Consider the following 25885-nt stretch of genomic DNA (forward strand, 5'->3'; position numbering starts at 1 on the left):
ATGGACCTGACATTGCTCTTGTACTTTAATTCAAAATAATTAAAATATCTGAAGTAAATTTCAATATTCAGTGTAAAGAAATCACGATGTATCTGAAAACTATTCATGTGTTAGAGATGAATGGATTATGGGTATAAATTCTACTTTTTGACTTCCGGCTCAGAAGTTAGAAGACGTGGTTCCCAGAATGGATCTACCAGGTGTGAGGTGTGGACAGTTATTTAACACTTCTGCTTACAAGATTGTTGCAAATACCCAATTGTATGTGGCCCCTGTGTGTGGGTACAATTGAAACCATACTGAGTATTTAATACATATGTATGTATATATTTATGTATACAGTCTATACCACTAATATATATATGAACATATATAAAATATATATTTAGCTAAACAAGCATTATATAATGTCTACTACGTGCCAGACATTGTTATTTTCCAAATAATAGCTTATTTAGTCTTTCTGATGACATCACTGACTCAATGGACATGAATCTGAGCAAACTCGGGATACAGTGAAGGACAGGGAAGCCTGGCCTGCTGCAGTCCATGGGGTGGCAAAGAGTCGGACATGACTTAGCGACTAAGCAATCCTTCTAAAAATGCTTATTAGGTACATACCTTTATTCACCCCATATTACAAATGAGAAAAGTGAGGCACAGAGAGGTTAGGCAGTTTCCTCAAGGTCACACAGCTGGTAATTGGCAGAGCAACGGTTGGTACCCTAGCAGTCTGGCTCCAGATTCAGTGTTTTGGACTGCTATGCCACAATCTTTGTAAGTTGAAAGCACTGTACAAACAGAAGCCCTCTTAATCTGGGGGATATAGTTACTCTTGGTCATATTCAGAAATGGAGGAAAAGAAGGAATGAAAGATAAGGATTTATTCATTCCACATTTGTAATGAAGACTTGGTTTCCAGGGTTCACTTCAGTTTAGTTCAGTCGCTCAGTCCTGTCCGACTCTCTGCGACCCCATGAATTGCAGCGCGCCAGGCCTCCCTGTCCATCATCAACTCCTGGAGTCTACACAAACCCATGTCCATCGAGTCGGTGATGCCATCCAGCCATCTCATCCTCTGTCATCCCCTTCTCCTGCCCTCAATCTTTCCCAGCATCAGGGTCTTTTCAAATGAGCCAGCTCTTCACATGAGGTAGCCAAAGTACTGGAGTTTCAGCTTCAACATCAGTCCTTCCAATGAATATTCAGGACTGATCTTCTTTAGGATAGACTGGTTGGATCTCCTTGCAGTCCAAGGACTCTCAAGAGTCTTCTGAGCACAATTCTTCTGCGCTCAGCTTTCTTTATAGTCCAACTCTCACATCCACACATGACCATTGGAAGAACCATAGCCTTGACTAGACAGACCTTTGTTGGCAAAGTAATGTCTCTGCTTTTGAATATGCTGTCTAGGTTGGTCATAACTTTCCTTCCAAGGAGTAAGCGTCTTTTAATTTCATGGCTGCAGTCACCATCTGCAGTGATTTTGGAGGCCAGAAAAATAAAATTAGCCACTGTTTCTCCATCTATTTGCCATGAAGTGATGGGACCATGATCTTAGTTAGTGGATGGATAATTGAGTTGAAGAATAAGACTAGAGAAGTTAGCATGAACCAGATGAGAAGAGCCTTGATATCCCAACTACTTAAACAGTATAGAATTTATTCTGTAGGTGTTGGTAAATCTACAGAAATGTAAACAGTATGGTCAAAGCAGTACCTTAGCAGTAATCCAGTGAAGACAGGCAGGAACGTTTAGGGTGGGAAGTGACTTCATTTAGCACAAAGAGGGAGTGGAAAGGAGGAAAGAGAATTCAGAATGGCAGGTACAGGGCTTTTTCTCTGTTCTCACTCTCTCGGACCTTTGCTTAAACTTGACTTGACTCCCCGCACCATAGAGTTCAAATGCTCTTACACTCTGGCTCTAACACCAGCTCAAACAGTACCTTTGGGCTGGTATTGGAACACAAGTGATCTGAGTCGATCATTTAACTTCTGCCTCAGAATACTTCCCTGCCTCTGTGGCCCTTCCGCCAGACAACCCAACCTTACTGCCTGGAATGCCCTTCCCCAGCATCCTTTCCCGGTACCATTTTGACTCATCCTCCAAGTCAAGGTCAAAGGTCAACCTACTGCTTAGTGTTCCCTGGTTTCCCAGTCAGAGTGGTCTTGTTCTTCTGACCTCCAAGACCTACTTCCTGATACCACCTGAGAATCTGCCATGTGTTACAGATGTTTGTGTACCATTCAGTATCACGGACTGGCCTGTAAATTCAGTGAACCCACTAAAAGGATCTTGCATGTTAAGTCACTTTAGTTGTGTTTGACTCTTTTCGACCTTATGTACTGTAGCTTGCCAGGCTCCTCCATCCATGGGATTCTCCAGGCAAGAATACTGGAGTGGGCTGCCATTCCCTTCCAGGGGATTTTCTTGATCCAGGGACAGAATCTGCATCTCTTAGTCTCTTGCATTGGCAGGTAGGTTTTTTACCACTAGCACCACCTAGGAAGCCTCAGGTATCTTAGGCACCTCCAGGTTCTTAATACTACCTTCCATACAGGAGGAATGAAATACGGATCTGGTGAGAAACAAATGAAGGACAGGAATCCTTTTGTTTTCATCTGTCTATTCATTTAACAAAAATTATGTGACTGGCATTGTTCCCCTCCCTCCCTGGTATCTGAAACAGTACCACCAGTAAATACCCAGGACTGGACTGATGGGATGGCAAATAGTTCTAACTCATTTGTGAAATACACTTAGCATTAGAATTTACAGCATCTCAAAAAAAAAAAAAAAAAAAAGATGTCGTGGTTGGGCTTGGGGGCTGCTGGTGAAAGCAATATGTTGGGGAGAGTGCTTCCCAATCCCATACATGTGTGTGCATGCCATCACTCTCATGCCCCACTCTTTGCCACCGCATGGACTGTAGCTGCGAGGCTCCTCTCTTAATGTGATTGTTCAGGCAAGAATATTGGGGTGGGTTGCCATTTCCTACTCCAGGGGATCTTCCTGACCCAGGGATTAAACTCACGTCTCTTGTATCTCCTGCATTGGCAAGCGGGTTCTTTACCATTAGTGCTACCTGGGAAGCCCAATTCCATACTCTGTCTATTGTTCTACTAAATCTATCAATCCCAGAAAGCTCTTCATAAAAACGACATTCTTTATGTTTCCTTAAATATCAACAACCGAAGGTAACGATCCCTTTTCTATCAATATAATCAATACATGACTAGGCTCTAACTGTAACTGAGTTTCTGCTAGTGCCAGATTAACAAAACCATCCGTGTAGGACCATCACTTTGGAAGTCCATTCTCAGGAAGATCTCAGGTTCATGGGGAAGGCAGGGCTTCTGGTCAACCCTAGGCTGAGCTGCAAGCCTGGCTCCTCCAGGGGCTCACAGAACCCCAGTTCCTCTGTCTAGGCTGTGGGCTCTGCTGAGCCAAGCTGTGTCTCTGGAGCTTAGTTTAGACAGGGGTGGTGGGCACGAACTACCTTTAAGAGAGCATCCTAACACTGCAGGCTGGGATCTTTACACCTGCAACCTTATGCTTTCCTGCCCTGTAGCCAATCCTGGATATAGAGTCAGGCAGACCTGGATCTGAGCTCTTATGCTACTGATTATCAGCTGGGCAAGTTTCTTAACTTTCTTGAGCTCCAGCTTCTCCGAGGCAAAATGGAGATTAAGTGATGCAACACATGGGAAGCACCTAACAGGGTGGGCAGTTCTCTTTCTTGACAGTTTCTAACGTATGGTGTAGAAGCAGGCACGCAGCCTCTGAGGTCAGACTAACTGGCTTCAGATCCTGGCTCTAAGCAGAGAGCTGCAGGTCACTGCCCCTCACAAAGACAAAGCAGCTATAGAACTAAGAACAACAAAAGCAGACCCGACGGAGGCGTCTCCTGCTGTTTCATATCGCAACTTGGCCTAGCCAAAACGTCTTAAAAACTCATGTACCAGTGATGAGTACCCCGGAGTTGATGGCATACATACCTCCATGTTCATAAATCGTACCACCTGAAATCACACTTAGAAAGGCTTCTAGCCTCTTTGCAATGTCCCCTCATCATGTTGTTGCCGTTGTTCAGTCTCTCAATCGCACTGGACTCTTTGGACTGCAGCATGCCAGGCCTCTCTGTCCCTTACCATCTCCCAGAATTTGCTCAAACTCAAGTCCATTGAGTCAGTGATACTATCCAACCATCTCATCCTCTGTCATCCCCTTCTCCTCCTGCCTCAATCTTCCCCAGCATCAGGGTCTTTTCCAATAAGTTGGCCCTTTGCATCAGGTAGCCAAAGTACTGGAGCTTCAGCTTCAGTCCAATAAATATTCAGGGTTGATTTCTTTTATTGACTGGTTTGATCTCCTTGCTTTACAAGGGACTCTCAAGAGTCTTCTCCAGCACCACAGTTCGAAGGCATCAATTCTTCGGCACTCAGCCGTTTTTATTGTACAGCTTTCACATCCATACATGACTACTAGAAAAACCAGAGCTTTGACTGTGACCTTTGTAGGCAGAGCAATGTCTTTGCTTTTTAACACACTCCCTACAAACATTTACAGTTTGTCATTGTTTTTCTTCCAGGGAGCAAGAGTCTTTTAATTTCATCATGAGCACTCCCCCCCCCCCTTTTTTGGTAAGCTGATAGTTACGGTAAAATTAAGGGTAATTTACTGGAAAATTACCCAGGTTTCAGAGAGCTGTGTATACTGATCTGTGTTTATTCATCCACCAAACAGCTACTGAGTATCCATAAACTAGGCATTGTCCAAGAGATGAAAGACATAATGCCTAACCAGTAAAGACACAAAGACAGGCCTACTCTGACTGAAGACAGATAGGAGGTAGGGAAGGAGGAGGTTGTGGACTTCCAGGTAGGCTGAGTGGGAGTCAAGTGGAGAAGGAAGGAATTCTAGGCTTCTTTTTAATCAGCTTATATTTAAGTCCGGGAGCTCAACTGGAGAAAAAGGTGGGGTGGCAGGGGCGTATATTTATATAAAGAATGGAAAGACAGGAGAAGCCCGCCCTCAACATGCATGTTAGTCGATGCTTAAAATGGATCTCAGTTCCCACCGCAATGCCCTGTCTCCCACTTAAGTCCTGTGAGTGACACTTAATAATACTTTTTATTCTCATTTGTGGTATCAGGGATGGAAAGGCTGCTGATCCTGAAGGTAATGAGTTGTCAGTAGGACTGTTAGGATGATGAAGTTTTCCACCTTCTCTCCCCAGGCTGGTACAGCTCTCTATAAGTCAATGAAAGCAGAACTTACAAAACATAATTATATTTGAAAAGTAACATTTACAGGAGAACTCACTTTGAGAGCTAGTATACTGGTGGTTAAGGGCTTACATTCACAGAACAAGCCTCTTGGGCTCAATTCCCTTACTCTGTGATTTTGAGCAAGTAACTTAACCTTTCAGTGCCACCACTTCTTAACTGTGTTAATAGGCATAACATTATCACTGCATGCACAGGGTAGCTGGAAAGATAACACATGTGAAGATATAAAGAGCACAGAAAAAAAAGTTGACATATAATAAATGCACGGTGTCAGCCACTGATATTTGAAAAAGAATTACCATAAAATATTTCATTGTAATAAATAGGTAATGATTTCTCCATGACTGAAAAGATTTTCACTTCCAACTAGTATAGAGAAGGAAACAAGTGATAATTCCATTTATGTATACAGTAAGAATTTAAGCAAAGCTCTTTAGAAATGAGCAAATAGCTCAAGATGAACAATTAAATAGCATGCGGTCCTGTCTTTATAGGTAGTTTATCAAAGAAAACGAGAAGTATGTTGTGGCTCCACTGAAATCAAATCAGTGTAACAGTCTAAATTTATCATCAAATTATATTTATAATCCAAACAAATGCCTTGGACAGAAGGCATTGTCTGGGACTCTGGACCCTACTGGGTGGGGACTGCCAACCAGCCAAATGCCAGGGCAACAGAGATACAAGAATAAACAAAACAAATGGAAAAATAGAGAACATATATACAAAGGGAAGAAGTAAGGTATGCTGCTGCTGCTGCTGCTAAGTCACTTCAGTCGTGTCCAACTCAGTGTGACGCTATAGACGGCAGCCCACCAGGCTCCCCTGGATTCTCCAGGCAAGAACACTGGAGTGGGTTGCCATTTCCTTCTCCAATGCATGAAAGTGAAAATTGAAAGTGAAGTCGTTTAGTTGTGTCCAACTCCTAGCGACCCCATGGACTGCAGCCTACCAGGCTCCTCCATCCATGGGATTTTCCAGGCAAGAGTACTGGAGTGGGTTGCCATTGCCTCCTTCAGAAGTAAGGTATAGACAGTCACAAAAATAATTGTGTTCTATTCAGCGTGGTGTACAAGATTTTCTTTCAGGAGTGGTATTTAATGGAAAGAGCTTAGGTCTATAAAATAGACCTGGATTTTGGTTCTAGCTTTAGCTGCAAAATACTTTTGCAACCTCAATCTTTCTGACCCTCAGTATGACCTTCAGCTAGTAGAGATGACAATATGAGGCCTCTGGACAGGATCAAAATTAAGGGGCCAATCAAACTCAACTATGAACCTCGAATACTTTGAAAAGTGTGAAATGAGAGAAGTACAAACTAAAGGCTTATCACAGAAAGAAAACTGATTGTTGAACTAGCAGGCTTCTGTGAGAATTTGAATATGCCCCCTGAAAAGGAGACTATTTGACAATGCTCAGAGGAAGTAACATAGGATGGTATCTAATAGTCTATAAAAAAGAGCATCCAGACTGTTACTCATGTTTTACTTTCTGTCGAAGATTTACTCTTCCCTTTCCATATTCATGTTTTACTTTCTGTCGAAGATTTACTCTTCCCTTTCCATCTTCTACAAGAGCCTTTCAAGAGCCAGTGTTAGTGGAAGGAACTTTCATATGCCAATATCCAAAGGTGTGTACCCTTGGTCTGATGTGTCCTGGCTGTGGCCTTGCGGCAAGGCTCTTTCTAACCTTGCTGGCCCACAGCGTTCTCACCTATAAATGATGTCCTTGGATCGCCTCAGGCCTTTTCCAGCTCTAAAGTTCTATGAGTTCATGATTTCATTTATTTATCTTATAACAACTAAACAACACCGTTAGAATTTATTATTTGGGGAAAGACATATACTTCAAATATACTTCTCAACTGCTAAAGAGGCTGCCAAAGGTAGATGGCAAATAAAGTTTAATCAAAAGGAGAAACTACTATAACAACAAATTGTGCTAATTACCTCTTGCTTCTGTTGACTGAGGCAGCAAAATAGTGCACCATGATATGCCAAGGATGTAAGAGTCCTCCTAGCATTCTCCATGGGCTCTGAGGTCGTAACTCATCTGCTTTGCTGCACAGAAAATATCTAGAAACGAACAATGCCTGTATAGTCTAATGTACCATCATACTGATGAATCTTAAACCGGGGTATCCATTACTCTAGTAACTTTAATTAGCTCTCAAACTGATTAGTGATCAATCATCAAGTGCTCATTAAGGAGAAAAACCCAGGAACGATCTGGTAGGTACAGGGTTGACACACAGATTTGCTATGTGCTTTTATCTTTGACTGTTATAATTTAGTTAAAGCAGGGTGTCAGTCTTCTTTTTCAAAGTGCTAAAGTTAACAATATTTTTTACATGGCAATAGAAATTACAATTAGCTTCACCAGACTTTGTTACTTTAATAAAAAAAATTTTTGAAAAAGACTCACTTATCCTAAAGAGGACAGATTGTTTTCTGCCTTCTTAGCAAGAAAATGTTTCTGTTTGTAAGAAGAGCAACCTATATTTATTAATCTTAACCTGGGCTATTTCTATTTCCAGGAGTCACTAGAGGCAGCTTCTAATTCAAGTCTTTGAGTCATAAGCAGGGGTTATTAGTTTTGTATAGCTCAAATGAGCCCTTGAAGAACACTCACATTCAGCAAAAATTTCTTGAGTCCCATACGATGTACCACAAACAGGCACTGTTCTATTTGATTTCTTCACATTCTATTATTAGAAATCCAATCATATTTTATTCTCTATTGATTTATACTAGGTTCAAAAGGATAATTCTTCATGAGAGCAATGAACAATTTTGTATAAGATCTGCCCACTTCACAATGATCAGAGATTGTAACATGAAATAAATGTGATTTTATCCAGGAACCTCTAATTTTGCAGTATATTTTCCTGTCTCATCTTTCAAGCACTTCATTTGTAGTAGGGTAAAGAGAGAGTGGTAAGGACAGAAGATCTGAAGAAAGTCCAGATTAATACTCCTTTTATTCTGACATCAATGGTTTGCTAATACTTGGGTAATATTTAAGTGGATGGAGTTCACTGCATAGGCAATGTGATTTCATGTATCTGTGCTTTGTCTTACATGTAAATTGCTTTTCGTTTTTTGTTGGGGATGTTCTTTGTTTTTTGACTACACTGCATGGCATGTGGGGGACTAGGGGTCAAACCTGAGCCTCTTTCATTTGAAGTATGGAGTCTTAACCACTGGACCACGAAGGAATCCCGCAAATTGCTTTTCTGGAAGGCCCTTCCCACCCTTCCTTTTGTCACTAAAATTAGGTGTCATCTTCTCCAGGAAGCCCTTGGAGTGTCTCTGTGCTTACACAAAGCTGTGGAGACCTATGTCTAGCCCAGCACCCAATACCATATATGGAAATATTTCCTTAGTCCAGCTCATTGATGACAGGGCTGTTTGTCATCAATATGCTTCTGGGACCTATAAATTTGTTGAACGGCCCCTCCCAGTCACTCAGTGTGTATCACCTGGATATAATAGAGATGATCCTCTAACAATTTTAGAGCTGAGGAGAATATGCTTTTAGTACTTTTCATTCTACTGACTTAAAGAGACAGGGAACAGATTCTACGATTTGGGACCAATACCGAATATTGTATTCCATAAACTCTAGAACTTAGAAATCACAAACCCACTCCACACACAGGCTGGGTAGCCACCTTCCAAAGGAGGAGAGTACTGTCTTAAGAGAGAAACCATTCCATTTCTCAACAGCTCTGATGGTTACATTCAGGAATCAGACTGCCTGGGTTCAGATCCTTGTTTCGTCTTGTATCATGTTCCATAGTTCTCTCACTGGTTGTTGGGAATGAGCATCATGCCTCTAAGATTGTTGTGGAGATAAAATGAATTAACACACGCCAAACACTCGGAGCTGACACTGACACAATGAGTGCTGGATGGTGCTACAGAGATTTTTAAAAAGACCCCGCTTCTACCATATCTTGGAAGCCCACAATAGGCTCAGCCAGTGCTTAGCATCAGTGCTCACCTGTTGACCCTCTCACACCTGAAGGCTGAGAGCAGAGGGATGGTCTTTGTTCTATGGATCAAAGAAACTGAGCTGCAAAGAGACTTAATCCTTGCCCAACAAGTCAACAGAGAAAGTCAGTGATAGAGAAGGTCATTCAGAAAGTCCTTGTCTCATAAAGGGTTTTCATACGAAGTCTTCAGAGGCCCTGAAATACAAGTTTAAGCTACTGAAAAAAATAATACCCTTGAATTGGCACTTGGAATACATATTAACTAGGGCCATAGTAAGCACAGTGGCAGCAGAAGTGACAAAGGGAGGGTTTCAAACAGTCGGAAATGTTGAGGGGGAAAGTACATGTATAATGAAAGGCTAACACATTTCCTAGAATTTCAAAGTCACCTGCAATTTTAAATAATTAACTCTTTTCAGGGAAATGCTTCACATGTCTTCAACATTATATGTGTGTACTAGACATTTAAGCCATAAACTTTAGTATATGAAATATTTAAGCTGAGGACACAAGACACTTGGAATTTTAAAATCATAAAAACCTTGAAACCCTTGGAATTGTGGCATCAACTAAAATGGAAAGAATTATTTAGAGTTCTTTTCTCTTAATGAAAAATGGTTTAGAATTTGACACATAAATCTGTTTCTCAAATCTAATACTTCTCACTCCATTTATTAAAAAGAAGAGAGAAAAAGAGAAGAAAGGTGAGAGACCTTTGTTAATCCATGTAAGAAAGCTTTTTGGGTTTTCAAATTGCTTTTGACCAGATGTCTAACCATTTTATTGGTGCCTATGTTCTTTATAGGGCTTCCCTCGTAGCTCCCTGGATAAAGAATCTGCCTGCAATGCAGGAGACCTGGTTTCGATCCCTGGGTCAGGAAGATCCCCTGGAGAAGGAAATGCAACCCACGCCAGTATTCTTGCCTGGAGAATCCCATGGACAGAGGACCCTGGCGGGCTCTAGTCCATGGAGTCGCAAGAGTCAGACACGACCGAGCGACTTCACTACTACTACTACTATGCTCTTTATAAACTCATTTGGTGCTCTCCTGACATCTTCCAACTTCTGATGTTTTCCCTTCCTCTCTACATATGGCTCCAGAAGGAAATTCTACGAATATGCCGCGTGTTTGTCCTAACTGTATGCGTTGGTTCACGTCACTCCTTTTGCCTTAAAAACCTTCCCCAACTTTTCCCCATCTCTCCTCCTACTAGAATCCTGTCCATTTCCAGACCCTCTCCTCTCTGAATTTTCCTTAATCTTTCGTGTAGACCTTTCTCTTTGGATCTCCAAAGCCCACTGCCTGAACCTTTCTGTTGGTATGTAACGATCTACCTTAAGTTTCAATCACCATTAAAACGGGAGTGCAGAGTGGGAGCTGAGCCTTTTGACTCAACTTGGTCTGAGCCTTCTTAGCTGTGTGACCTTGGGCAAAGTATACTTAACCTTTCTGTGCCTCACTACTCCATAGGATTAAGAGGCTGATTATATAAAGTGCTCAAAATCTTACCTGACAAAGGTTAGCTGTTACTATTTAGTCATTGCGTAGCTTTAATTTGCCAGACTTCAAGCCTCTTGGACTGGTAAAGCTCCCACTACAGCACACATACATAGTAGGACCTAGTTGCTAATTTGAATTAGAATAAAACCTGGGTTATATAGTTCCAACCTGGGACTCAAATTACTTAATTTGACTCTTTGTGACGTTCTCCCTAAATGGGGTTAATTTGATTATTTCTAAAGGCCCATTCAGTGCTAACATTCTATCAGATAATCACGTGAGTTAAGATACACTAAAATGGTTCACTCAGTTCAACAGATTTAGATCTTCGCTCCCTTCACATGGCTTTTATATTTCTATTGGTCAATATTTCTAGTCCATTTTGAGACAACAAATCTAAGGAAAATACCTATGATTTACTCTACATGAAAGTATTATATATTTTGTTTTGATGAAAAATGATAAACAAAGCTAAGTACCTTAATTACCCCCCAAAATAAACATTCTGATTAAGATGTCTGTTATGAAAGTATTCTAATCATTTAGAAGTCATACTACTATATTTCAGAATGTAATAGTTGGGATAAAGTACTCTTTGACAAAGATTCTTGATAAGAAACATTCTTTAGGGATGTTTTGTTTTTACTAAACTATACTTTCTAACACTTTCTTTTCCATTTCTAAGCTGAATAACTGTTTCTGGTTCATATTGCTCACTTTTTAAAAAAGACAGTTTTATTTGTAGTTCATAACAACCAACCATAACTAATCTCAAATCTCAGAGAGAAAATAATTCCAAGCAGAAGTAGCTAGCATTTCACCTCAGTAATTAGCAGGGTATCCTAAAATATATTTACATATAAAGTTCTTATCAAACAGATGTCCAGGGTGGTGGGGAGCAGGGATAAATTAGGAGTTTTGATGAACATTTATACGTTAATATATATAAAACAAATAACCAACAGGGATCCCGCTGTACAGCACAGGGAACTATTTCAGTATCTTGTAATAATCTATAATGGAAGACTGTAAAAAAAGAAGTATATAAATAAATATATATATCTCTGAATCTCTCTGTTGTATACCTGAAACTAACACATAAATAAACAATATTTCATTAACATTTTTTTTTTAATTAAAAAAGACAGGTATCCTTAGAGAGTCTTCCAATGGAGGCTTTACTAAATGCAATTGAGTTGGCAGGAAAATGAATACAAGTTCAACTACTGAAACTGGTCTCTAAAGCCCGTCTGTGTCAAGGCCAAGATTAGAATTCGGAAGTTGGCAAGGAGTCATGTGATCCCAACACCTCTCTTTCTTTCCATCTAAGTGTCTAGTAATAAAGCCAGGGGAAAGATATATGGAAACACTTCGTCAGCTCAAGATCTCGAAATAGACTGATTCTAAAAAAAAAAGTTTTCCAGGTGGCATCACGGAGACTGTGGTATTCCAGAGAGATTCTCATTTGGGGGAACCTCGTACATGTCCTTTACACCGTATTTTCCTTTGTTCTGTGTTTTGTGCTGAGACCCAGACCTCTTTGTAGTCCTTCTCAAAGGAATGAATTTTCATTTTCACTACAGAAATATATATTTCAAATACTTTAAATGCCCTTGAGCTAAAATAAATACTTAGACCCCCAAAAAAACCTCTTTGAGGCACAGAGAAAAATCTTCCCAAGAATCTCTTTCGAAATGACTTTTCAACCTTGCCTGGGGCACATTTCTTCACTCTAGAAGAATGCATTAACTCCTGGTTCATGGGCGGCTCAGGGAGCCAGCAGTTCTTTAGGCGGAGTTTTCAAGGAAGGGCTTGAAATAATAAACACTGTCTTCCTTCGCATCTCCTCTAAAAAATAATTAGTTTCTTATTTTAACATTTTAAGGTGGTTCAAAGACCTGATGCAAAGAGCCGACTCATTGGAAAAGACCCTGTGCTAGGAAAGATTGAAGGGCAGGAGGAGAAGGGGGCCAGAGGATGAGATGGTTAGACATCATCACCAACTCAATGGAGAGGAATTTGAGCAAACTCCGGGAGCTGGTGATGGACAGGGAAGCCTGGCATGCTGCAGTCCATGGGTCGCAACGATGAGACACGACTGAGCGCCTGAACAACAAAAAAGCCAGCAAGGATATCTGTGTGCATTCAGGGACCTTGTTTTCCAAATAACTCCAGTACAAGAGGTTCAGCATACTTGTGTTTGTACTGGGACACCTTCTATTCTCTATTTACATTAATCAGGCAAATGAGAGTTAGGGCTCCAAAGAAGAAACAAAGGTGTGTGAACTATCCAGTAATGGATACTCTGCACCAATCACTGTGTGTGAACATACAGCTAAACAGGTAGTGTTGACCCATACAACGCTGAAGCTATAGGAAAAGCTCTGTTGTAAAAAGGCACCCACCCCCCAAATGAACACATGATAATATTAAAGCTGACAGTGCAAAGCAGTTGAGGTTGCCACTTCTGTAACTGGCATCAACAATTTGGAAAGCTCTACCGGTGGTTCAAATGGTAAAGAATCTGTCGGCAATGCAGGAAACCCACGTTCAGTCCTTGGCTTGGAAAGATTGCCTGGGAGAGGGTATGGCGACCCATTTCAGTATTCTTGCCTGGAGGATTCCATGGACAGAGGAGCCTGGCAGGTCACAGTCCATAGAGTCTCAAAGAGTCAGACACTAACATTTATCAAGTTTTTAAGGGCTTCCCAAGTGGCTCAGTGATAAAGAATTCACCTACCAACGCAGTAGACATAAAAGAGACATGCCTTCAATCCCTGGGTTGGAAAGATCCCTTGGAGAAGGAAATAGCAACCCACTCCAGTACTCTTGCCTGGAAAAACCCATGGACAAAGAAGCCTGGTGGGCTACAGTCCACAGGGCCTCAAAGAGTCAGACACAACTGAGCACATGCACAAATCAAGGTTTTATAAGTGGCAATCAGAGTGTACAGTTTAAGAGTTCCAGCTCTGAGTTTCACCTCTGAGATCAGGTTCCACCCTTTCTCTCTCCACCTGCCCTGCACATCCTTCCCTAAGGCAGCTGTCCAGTGGGGAATCAATGGACCTTGGGGACAGAACTGGGCTGAGATTTTCGAGCATTCATTTACTATGTGAACCTGAGCTAATTATTGGGAGACCCGGTTCCCATTAGTAACCTTGGGATCCCAAATATCTGCCTCACTGGGCTGCTGTGAGAAATGAATGGGATTCTGCATGTACTTGGATAAATCTTCATTTTCTCAGTTCTTTCCTCTTAATTTAATGGAACTTGAGGATGGCTCTTGAGCCATCTCTTGACTCTATGTGTGTCACTGATGTTTGGAGAGAGTGAGCATCAATTCAAGAAAATTAAAGATACCAAGCGAACATTATATGCAAAGATGGGCTCAATAAAGGATAGAAATGGTATGGACCTAACAGAAGCAGAAGAAATTAAAAAGAAGTGGCAAGAACACACAGAAGAACTGTACAAAAAAGAGCTTCACGAGTGATCACTCACCTAGAGCCAGACATCCTGGAATGTGAAATCAAGTGGGCCTTAGAAAGCATCACTATGAACAAAGCCAGTGGAGGTGATGGAACTCCAGTTGAGCTGTTTCAAATCCTGAAAGATGATGCTGTGAAGGTGCTGTACTCAATATGCCAGCAAATTTGGAAAACTCAGCAGTGGCCACAGGACTGGAAAAGGTCAGTTTTCACTCCGATCCCAAAGAAAGGCAATGCCAAAGAATACTCAAACCTCCGCACAACTGCACTCATCTCACATGCTAGTAAAGTAATGCTCAAAATCCTCCAAGCGGCTTCAGCAATACGTGAACCATGAACTTCCTGATGTTCAAGCTGGTTTTAGAAAAGGCAGAGGAACCAGAGATCAAATTGCCAACATCCACTGGGTCATCGAAAAAGCAAGAGAGTTCCAGAAAAACATCTATTTCTGCTTTATTGACTATGCCAAAGCCTTTGACTGTGTGGATCACAAGAAACTGTGGAAAATTCTGAAAGAGATGGGAATACCAGACCACCTGACCTGCCTCTTGAGAAACCTATATGGAGATCAGGAAGCAACAGTTAGAACTGGACGTGAAACAACAGACTGGTTCCAAATAGGAAAAGGAGTACGTCAAGGCTGTATATTGTCACCCTGCTTATTTACCTTCTATGCAGAGTACATCATGAGAAATGCTGGGCTGGAAGAAGCACAAGCTGGAATCAAGATTGCAGGGAGAAATATCAATCACCTCAGATAAGCAGATGACACCACCCTTATGGCAGAAAGTGAAGAGGAACTAAAAAGCCTCTTGATGAAAGTGAGACAGGAAAGTGAAAAGGTTGGCTTAAAGCTCAACATTCAGAAAACTAAGATCACGGTATCCGGGCCCATCATTTCATGGCAAATAGATGGGGAAACAGTGTCAGACTTTATTTTTGGGGGCTCCAAAATCACTGCAGATGGTGATTGCAGCCATGAAATTAAAAGACGCTTACTCCTTGGAAGAAAAGTTATGACCAACCTAGATAGCATATTCAAAAGCAGAGATATTACTTTGCCAACAAAGGTCCATCTAGTCAAGGCTATGGTTTTTCCAGTGGTCATGTATGGATGTGAGAGTTGGACTGTGAAGAAAGCTGAGTGCCGAAGAATTGATGCTTTTGAACTGTGGTGTTGGAGAAGACTCTTGAGAATCCCTTGGACTGCAAGGAGAGCCAACCAGTCCATTCTAAAGGAGATCAGTCCTGGGTGTTCATCGGAAGGACTGATGCTGAAGCTGAAACTCTAATACTTTGGCCACCTCATGTGAAGAGTTGCCTCACTGGAAAAGACTCTGATGCTGGGAGGGATTGGGGGCAGGAGGAAAAGGGGATGACAGAGGATGAGATGGCTGGATGGCATCACCGACTAGATGGACATGAGTTTGAGTGAACTCCAGGAGTTGGTGATGGACAGGGAGGCCTGGTGTGCTGCGATTCATGGGGTCACAAAGAGTTGGACATGACTGAGTGACTGAACTGAACTGAACAATTTCTTATGGATTTATCATGATATCTGTGTTAATCTCTATTAAAATTTGCTTACTGAAGATGGTAAGTTTCCTGTTTTTTTTAAAACACCGAGTATAATACTGTAAAACCTAGGCAAAATAAATATTAACACAGGACAACAAATGATTGTTTTTCTCATAAAATATACTATAACCTTTTGAGATTTTGGTATGAGGGGATACGTATACTTTAAATCACCATTTTTGGCGATTTGTTGCAGGCAAATTTTGTTTTGAATATTCCTTTTATGCTTTTGTGTCACCATTTTTCTATTTTTGCCTCTTCCCTTCTCCATTAACCCAGTCATAGTCCTCTTCATATTTACTATTGATTTGGTTTTCTTATAGGAAGTTACCTTCCTTTTTCTTTATGTACAAAATACATACTATTTATAAAGAAAAATTATATGTATGTTTGTGTGTGTGTGTATATATATATTGTTGTTTAGTCCCTAAGTTGTGTCCTACTCTTTTGTAATCCCCATGTAGCATGCCAGGCTCCTCGGTCCATGGGATTTTCCAGGCAAGAATATCGAGTGGGCTGCCATTTCCTTCTCCAGGGAATCTTCCCAACCCAGGGATCAAACCCATGTCTCCTGTATCAGCAGGCAGTTTCTTTACCACTGAGTCACCAGGAAAGTCCATGTGTAAATAGATAGCTACACCATCCGTAATTACTGTTAAACATTACCACTGCTCTCCACCTTTACTCAGAGGCAGACAAGAAGCTGTTGCCATCCCCATGTCACCAGTGATGAGGAGGTGATAATGATGCTGAGGATGACACTAACTACGTACCTTCATTAGGCATTTGCCATTTGCCACACACTGTTCTTGATGCTTCATCTGTATTAACGCAGCTTTATTTTTTCTCCTAGCAGTTACACGTCATTCTATACATTTGTTTATTCTCTACTTCTCCTTCCTAGAATATAAATGCCTTGCGAGGAAGAAACATGGTCTGTTTTTATTTACATCCATATCGCCAGAGGATGAGATGGTTAGATAGCATGACCGACTCAATGGACATGAATTTGAGCAAACTCCAGGAGACAGTGAAGGACAGGGGAGCCTGGCAAGCTCCAGTCCATGGAATTGCAGAGTTGGGCATAACTTAGTGACTGAACAACAACACATCTTCAGTATATATATAATTAGCTGGCTCGGTAGGAGGCATTAAAAAACTGTGGAATAAACAAACTAGCTTTCCTAATAGTGTGGGTGAGCCTCATCCAATCCAATGAGGGCCTGAACAGACTGAATAAGAGAGAATTTGCCCTCTGCCTGTCTTCAAGGTGAGACATGATCTGCTCCTGCTTTGGATCTGAACTTAGGCTAGAACTTACACCATCAGCTCTCCTGGTTCTCAGGCCTTTGGACTTAAACTGGAACTATATCCTGGCTCTCGAGCTTGCTTCCTGCTGATTTTGGGACTTCTTGCTTCCACACTGCATGAATCAATTCCTTATAATCAATTCCTCTCTCATATAAATATATATAATCTCCTATTGGTTCTGTTTCTTCTAGACTAATACAGATGTTCAGATCAGTTAACTGAGCTGAGATTCAAGTACAAGTTCACTGCCAGTCCAGTCCATTTTGTTTCCTTAAAGCAGAGCACTATCCTTGCTTTCTTAACCCCACTTGAGTTCTCTTTCACATGTTAAGCCCAAAAGTAAGTTAGCTGGTGAATTAAAAAGGGAATCTGAGGATACTGATTTACTCATTTTTTAGCTGAATGAGTCCCATCTGTTAGACCTTTTTTTAAAAAAAAATTAATTTTTTAGTTTATTTGTTGTTTTTGTTTTTTGTCTTTTTTCCTTTCTGTTTGATCACAAATTAACATTTCTAAGAAGTACAGGTTGTTATTGAGGAACATGTTCAATTTTTCACTTACGTTTTTATTAAAGCAACATTAATGCCTGTGCTGTGCTAAGACCTTCAATCACGTCTGACTCTTTGTTACTTTATGGACTGTAGCCTGCCAGGCTCCTCTGTCCATGGGGATTCCCCAGGTAAGAATACCATAGCGGGTCACCATGGCCTTCTCTGGGGAATCTTATAGACCCCGCGATCATCTCCTGCAGTGGCAGGCAGGTTCTTTACAACAAGTGTCATTGACTTTAAAAAATATAATGGTGATAAACGACTTAAATGCTTTGTGTTATTCAGTTCAGTTGCTCAGTCGTGTCCGACTCTTTGCGACCCCATGAATCACAGCACACCAGGCCTTCCTGTCCATCACCAACTCCTGGAGTTCACTCAGACTCATGTCCATCGAGTCAGTGATGCCATCCAGCCATCTCGTCCTCTGTCGTCCGCTTCTCCTCCTGCCCCCAATCCCTCCCAGCATCAGAGTCTTTTCCAATGAGTCAACTCTTCGCATGAGATGGCCAAAGTACTGGAGCTTCCGCTTTAGCATTAGTCCTTCCAATGAACACCCAGGACTGATCTAATTCAGAATGGACTGGTTAGACCTCCATGCAGTCCAAGGGACTCTCAAGAGTCTTCTCCAACACCACAATTCAAAAGCATCAATTCTCTGGCGCTCAGCTTTCTTCACATCCAACTCTCACATCCATACATGACCACTGGAAAAACCATAGCCTTGACTAGATGGACCTTTGTTGGCAAAGTAATGTCTCTGCTTTTGAATATGCTGTCTGGGTTGGTCATAACTTTTCTTCCAAGGAGTAAGTGTCTTTTAATTTCATGGCTGCAGTCACCATCTGCAGTGATTTTGGAGCCCCCCAAAATAAAATCTGACACTGTTTCCACTGTTTCCCCGTCTATTTCCCATGAAGTGATGGGACCGGATGCCATGATCTTCGTTTTCTGAACGTTGAGCTTTAAGCCAACTTTTTCACTCTTCTCTTTCATTTTCATCAAGAGGCTCTTGTGTTGTTATGCAGCCATTAACATTTAGAGATGTTAGAGAATGGCTTCCCCAAACTATGGCAACAGAGACAAAATGACACACCTGCAGAGGCTCTGGCACCAGAGCTGAACTTGAGCTCCCAATCTACTATTTACTGTGCAACCTGGCAAGCCTCTCTGAGCCTTAGTTTCCTCATCTGTTAAAAGGAGATAATGACAGTAACTGCATCATAGAGACGACACGAGGATCACCTAAAATCATGCAAGTGGTGTGCTTAGCACAACTAACCATATAAAACAAGCATACAGTAAATGTTAGCTACTTTAAAAGGCATGACTAGTTACCTAAAAATATCTCCTATTCTCTCTCAAATTGACAAAATCCCTAACTTTTAACTGGCTGCCAATGAGTTAGCCTATAATGCCGAGACTTCCCTGAAGCCTGGTGAAACTATGTTTCTACAGTTTCCTCACTGATTAGTGCAAAGAAATAGAGGAAAACAACAGAATGGGAAAGATTACAGATCTCTTCAAAAAAATTCGAGATTGCAAGGGATCTTTTCATGCAAAGATGGGCTCAATAAAAGGCAGAAATGGTAAGGACCTAACAGAAGCAGAAGATATTAAGAAGAGGTGGCAAGAATATACAGAACTATACAAAAGAGAACTTCATGACCCAGATAAGCACGATGGTTTCATCACTCAACTAGAGCCAGACATCCTGGAATGCAACATCAAGCGGGCCTTAGAAAGCATCACTATGAACAAAGCTAGTGAAGGTGATGGAATTCCAGGTGAGCTATTTCAAATCGTAAAAGATGATGCGGTGAAATTGCTAGACTCAATATGCCAGCAAATTTGGAAAACTCAGCAGTGGCCACAAGACTGGAAAAGGTCAGTTTTGACTCCAATCCTAAAGAAAGGCAATGCCAAAGAATACTCAAACCTCCGCACAATTGCACTCATCTCACACTCTAGCAAAGTAATGCTCAAAATTCTCCAAGTCAGGGTTCAACAGTACGTAAACCGTGAACTTCCAGATGTTCAATCTGGATTTAGAAAAGGTAGAGGAACCAGAGATCAAATTGCCAGCATCTGCTGGATCATCAAAAAAGTAAGAGAGTTTCAGAGAAACATCTACTTCTGCTTATTGATTACGCCAAAGCCTTGGACTGTGTGGATCACAACAAACTGTGGAAAATTCTTCAAGAGATGGGAATACCTGACCACCTGACCTGCCTCCTGAGAAATCTGTATGCCAGTCAAGAAGCAGCAGTTAGAACTGGACATGGAACAACAGCCTGGTTCCAAATCGGGAAAGGAGTACATTAAGGCTGTATATTGTCACCTTGCTTACTTAACTTATATGCAGAGTACATCATGCAAAATGCTGGGCTGGATGAAGTACAAGCTGGAATCAAGATTGTTGGGAGAAATATCAATCACCTCAGATATGCAGATGACACCACCCTTATGGCAGAAAGTGAAGAAGAACTAAAGAGCCTCTTGATGAAAGTGAAAGAGAAGAGTGAAAAGGTTGGCTTAAAGCTCAACATTCAGAAAACTAAGATCATGGCATCTGGTCCCATCACTTCATGGCAAATAGATGGGGAAACAGTGTCAGACTTTATTTTTGGGGGCTCCAAAATCACTGCCGATGGTGACTGTAGCCATGAAATTAAAAGACGCTTACTCCATGGATGAAAAGTTATGACCAGCCTAGACAGCATATTAAAAAGCAGAGAAAAAAAAAAAAAAAAGCAGAGACATTACTTCGCCAACAAAGTTCCATCTAGTCAAGGCTATGGTTTTTCCAGTAGGTGCATATGGATGTGAGAGTTGGACTATAAAGAACGCTGAGCGCCGAAGAATTGATGCTTTTGAACTATGGTGTTGGAGAAGACTCGAGAGTCCCTTGGACTGCAAGGAGATCCAACCAGTCCATCCGAAAGGAAATCAGTCCTGAATATTCATTGGAAGGACTGATGCTGAGGCTGAAACTCCAATACTTTGGCCACCTGATGTGAAGAGCTGACTCATTTGAAAAGACTCTGATGCTGGGAAAGACTGAAAGCAGGAGGAGAAGGGGACGGCAGAGGATGAGATGGTTGGATGGCATCACTGACTCAATGGACATGAGTTTGAGTAAACTCTGGGAGCTGGTGATGGACAGGGAGGCCTGGCGTGCTGCAGTCCAGGGGGTCGCAAAGAGTCAGACACAACTGAGCGACTGAACCAAAACAAAAACTGAAAGTTCTGGCCAATGAGACGTAGGTGAAAGTGTGCTATGGAACCTTCAATAAGTCTTTGTAAGAGACAGAGGGCCTTCTTTCTGCCTTTCTTTCCCTTCTCCTTTCTATTGGAGTCTCTTTTCTCCATTTCAGAAATGCCAATGTAACGGCTGGAGCTTTAGCAACTACCTTGAAATATAAGGACAAAGATACAAGTAGGTTTCTCTGAACAGTCTATTAGGAGGAGCCTGATTCTTCTATGGCTATATGTAACCTACATACCAGTCCTGGGCTGCCAATCTCTGAAATTCTTCTATGTGACAGAGATAATAAATGTCTATCTTGTTTATATCATTATTCCCTGGCATAGAGTACCTGTTAAAGGTCCAACTAATTCTAACTACTGTGGTTGACTCAAAACCATTTTGAGGCCCCATTTCTATAAACAAAGGCAAGGTTGAGGCAAAATTATAGAAAAGAGGATTCATGTCTTCACAGCCTTTCCTATCCTTCCAGACGGCACTTGGATGCCACCATCTTCTCTTTCCTGCTCAGAGGTCCAGGTCTTCATGCCAGATGGATATAATCTGTTCTCAAAGGATCTGATAAAACCCATTTCAATTAAAATGTAAAATGATCATACGGTGTTTTTTTTCTATTTGTCTTGGGCATTCATATCTTATTTAAGACAAAGGTTTCTGATAGAATTATTAACAGACCTATGTGAGAATTACTTTTGGGCAGGGAAGCCCACACATAAGGTTACTACCCACTGCTAAGGCTGACTGTCTTGTAATATAAAGCAGCCCACTAGTTTAAGGCAGGTAATGCACCTCAAAAAAGGAGTTCACCTTCAACCCCTAAGGAGTATCAAGGGTTAAGAGAAAGGGAGGAGGGAATTTGTTTGAAAGGCAATTAACAGCATTCTCAATTTCCTGAGGCTCCATATTTTATACAAATTACTTAAACAATCATTATTACATCATCAGTTGTACAAGAGTCTACGTGTGCGGCTTCGCTGGTGCTCAGTGGTAAAAAAAAATCTGCCTGCAAGTGCAGGAGACACAGGTTTGATCCCTGGTCCAGGAAGATCCTACATATCGAGGAGCAACTAAGCCTGTGCGTCACAACTATTGAGCCTGTGCTTTAGAGCCCACGAGCCACAACTACTGAAGCCTGAGGGCCCTGAAGTCTGTGCTCTGCAACAGGGGAAGTCACTGCAATGGGAAGTCTTCACGCTGCAACTAGAGAGTAGCCTCTACTCCAGTTCAGTTCAGTTTAGTCGCTCAGTCGTGTTCAACTCTTTGCAACCCCATGAACCGCAGCACGCCAGGCCTCCCTGTTCACCATCAATTCCTGGAGTTTACTCAAACTCATGTCCATTGAGTTGGTGATGCCAACCAACCATCTCATCCTCTGTCATCCCCTTCTCCTCCTGCCTTCAATCTTTCCCAACATCAGGGTTTTTTCAAATGAGTCAGCTCTTCTCATCAGGTGGCCAAAATACTAGAGTTTCAGCTTCAACATCAGTCTTAGGAACTAGAAGGAAGCCCACAGCAATGAAGACCCAGCACAGCCAATTATAAAATCAATCTATCAATAAAATTATAAAAAAATTCTATGCATGATGCAACTCAGAGGGTAATTTATTTGTGACCAGTCAGTGGCTGAATAAAGAACCTAAACCACATTCCCCTAACCTCTGGTCCTCTGTTCAAATACTCACCTTTTCTTCTTTTTGAATGTAAACCAAATATGAATAATAGATACATTTCATTTAAACAAGACAGAATTTATCTATCTGAACCTAAACTACAAGAGAGACAAAACAATCATTTTTTAGAGTAAAAAGTGTGTGTGTGTGTAATAAGAAGTTTTTCCCAAAGGAACATGACCTCTGACCACAAATGTGCATGCTCTCTGGTTTGGTTAAAGTAAAATTTTCTTCCACGAGCTCAGTAATCTACAGACTACCTAATGAAAACCTCACTGCCTGTCTCCTCTGTGCCTTGATTCCTCAACTGATTCAAAGATCAAATGACTGACAGGGTTATTTAAATTAAACTCTTGTGGCCTTTTCTAGAACCTGGCTCCTTTAGGCTTTCAGACTGCTCCTGATCAGACGTTTGAGGAAATATCAACTTACTTAATTCAACTATAGTCTCCTAAATGTCTAATTGCACTTGATAGGCTGAATCTAGGAGAAATTTCTCTAGACACATCCCCACTGAAGTAACATTTTCATGACATTCTGATGTTTCTAATATTCAAAAGTCAAGTTTATCTTTGCCACTGTTGCTTTGTCTAGCGCTGCTAGTTCCAGACCATAAACAACGGGCTCTTGTTTATTATGCCATGATAACCAGCAGATTTTTTAAAGTTTTAGAAACTGACTTATATTTCTAGGTAAAACAATGAGCAAGCAATGGAAACCACAAGAAAAGTGCCACAAAGCTCTCATCTGAAAACAGTTCAATGTAAGAAGACAGAGAATTTCTTCTTCGTAAGCCTCAGAGGTACAATGCTCATTTAAGTTTTAAATTCTATGTCCAGGATTTCTAGAAATGCTTGATACCTTTGGTTATCCCAAATTAACAAATGGCTTTTATCATCAAAAACTTAAACTCATTAGGTATTTTTTATACGAGTTCGACTTTATAACATGAAGTTTTTGCATGTGAAGTTAAAAGTTTCTAAAGAAAGAAGCAGCAATTAGAAACTGTAAATTTAACTCAAAGCACAGGTGTGGCAAATATGCTGCATAAAAACAAATTTATCACACACACAGACAGAAAAACTGGAATGTGTATTTTATAAAAATATCACTCCTTTTAAACTTTAAAACTACAGGTTCTTTTAATTAGCAAGTATCAATGGAGCATGAAATGCAATTTAAAAACATAAAACTGCATTTTACACACTTGCTTTTTAGGAACAAATAAAATAGTAAATCAAGAAACATATTTTAATAATAAGTCTCAGGTTTAATTTGCCTATAAAGGAAAATTCAAATTATCTTGTGTAATGAAAACACAAATATCTTTAGTCAAAACAAATTAATATTACTCAATTCTTAATATGCTGTTTTCTCATAAAATAAAAACTCATCAAGTTCCTTCAGAAGAAATTTGTATTTAATAATATGATCACTAAGTGTAAAACAAAATTTATATAGGCATATGACCAATCATTGATTTTGTTTTTTTTAAAATATTTAATCATTTAATTTCTTCTGCTTATATGCATTAACTTGAATAAAATTTACATTCAGAAAAGTAAATGATTGCCAAGAATGAAAAAGAGATTACCTGCCTCCATATATTCTGGAGTAGAATAAACAGACAGATCACATATAATCCAACCATTTAAAAACATTCCTTTCGGGACAACCGTAGTCCCATTTCTTGAAGTGTTCTGATCGCATACATGTATTTACTTGAATACAGTCTCTTCAAATTGGCAGACAGCAGAAAAAGACATCTGTCAGTAGGTTCCACATTTCAACCAAACAAGCATTTTCAATGCTCTACTTGGAATGAGTTCTAATAAGAGAAGTCTTTCCACAAACCAGAATTCTAAACCAAAGATTTTTCCTAAAGAAAGATTATGTGCTCACCGTATACAGCTCATTGAGAACCTTCATCAAATCCTCATGAAGCTGGAATGCAATCTCTTTGCTCTGTAATAAGAAGAAATTCAGAATATTAAAAGATGTTACAGAAACTTGTTTCTTGATGGTTTACATCTTAAGAAGCTCAGACTGAAAATCGGAGAATGTGTGTTACACAATGGAAGGCCAGCATGGCCCTGATATAATAAATATCTCCGACTAAATGGCCCCTTCTAAATACTCAAGGTGTGCACCCAAGATCACTGTAGGCTGGACAGAAGCAAACACGTGGACAGGGTGAGTGGCTCTCCCACCGTCCAAATCAGACTTTATCAAGAAAGGAGGGGAAAAGTAAGTAAGGTGAAGCACCGGGCTTGCTGAGAAGTTGAGTGGCAGAACTTAAAAGTCAGAAGGTGATTTCTAGCTCCTAGTTTCCCGTCTCAGTATCATCGCAAGGGAATTATGCAGTGTGAATCCTAAAAAGCTCAGTCAGAAATCAAAAAGGAAATTAACTCTCCCTTTCCAAAATAAATATTTGACTGACTACGAATATTTTTTTAACTGAAGCACAGTTGATTAACAATGTTGTGTTAGTTTCTGGTATATAGTAAAGTGATTCAGTTACACACATATATAGTATACATTCTTTTTCAGATTATTTTCCATTACAGATTATTACAAGATACTGAATATACTTCCCTGTGCTATACAGTAGGACCTTGTTTATTTTATATGTAGTAGTTTGTGTCTGCTAGTCCCAAACTTCTAATTTATTCCTCCTGACCGCTTTCCCCTTTGGTAACCATACGTTTGTTTTCTATGTCTGTGAGACTGTTTCTGTTTCATAATTAAGTTCATTTATATCATTTTTAACAGTTCTGCATATAAGTGATAGCATATGATACCTGTCTTTCCCTTTGACTGACGACAATTTTAAGAAAAAACTTTCAAAGTAGTGAATTGGTAAGGCCACTTATGATCCACATATGTTTTGCCTCTGCATTTATTACTGTTATCTTTTCATTGAGACAAAAAAGAGAGTTTTAACTCTTTCACTCAGTTGGTCAATGACAGCATTAAAGATATTTTTCCCTAGGTTAATTCCAAGGGTTTCACAGATAAGTATTTTGATTTTTTTTTTTTTTTCAGGAAAATCTGCAAGCTACTTTAAAGGAAATCATATATCCAAGTTACTTTTCTTGTTTTGAGCTCCTTTAGTCAGCTACAGAGAATGAAAAAAAAGCATAGCATGGTTTAACAATAATATCCATCCTTAACAATTGATTGATGTGTCTCCAACAGACTGCCAGATATGATAAAAGGCCATATCTTTGGC

The 25885-nt window shown here is 40.5% G+C and overlaps 1 protein-coding gene across 3 annotated transcripts in view; it reads right to left on the reverse strand.

Annotated features, from left to right (window-relative positions):
- Positions 1–25885, reverse strand: part of SRGAP1 (SLIT-ROBO Rho GTPase activating protein 1) — a 298498-nt gene that overhangs the window by 96789 nt on the left and 175824 nt on the right. For all 3 annotated transcript variants that reach the window (XM_005680226.3, XM_005680227.3, XM_018047993.1), the window contains exon 4: positions 24556–24618. In XM_005680226.3, coding sequence (XP_005680283.1) covers positions 24556–24618 — 63 coding nt within the window. The remainder of the gene's footprint in view (positions 1–24555; positions 24619–25885) is intronic.

The sequence above is a fragment of the Capra hircus genome, chromosome 5, assembly GCF_001704415.2.
Source record: "Capra hircus breed San Clemente chromosome 5, ASM170441v1, whole genome shotgun sequence".
NCBI classification, from domain to species: Eukaryota; Metazoa; Chordata; class Mammalia; order Artiodactyla; family Bovidae; genus Capra; species Capra hircus.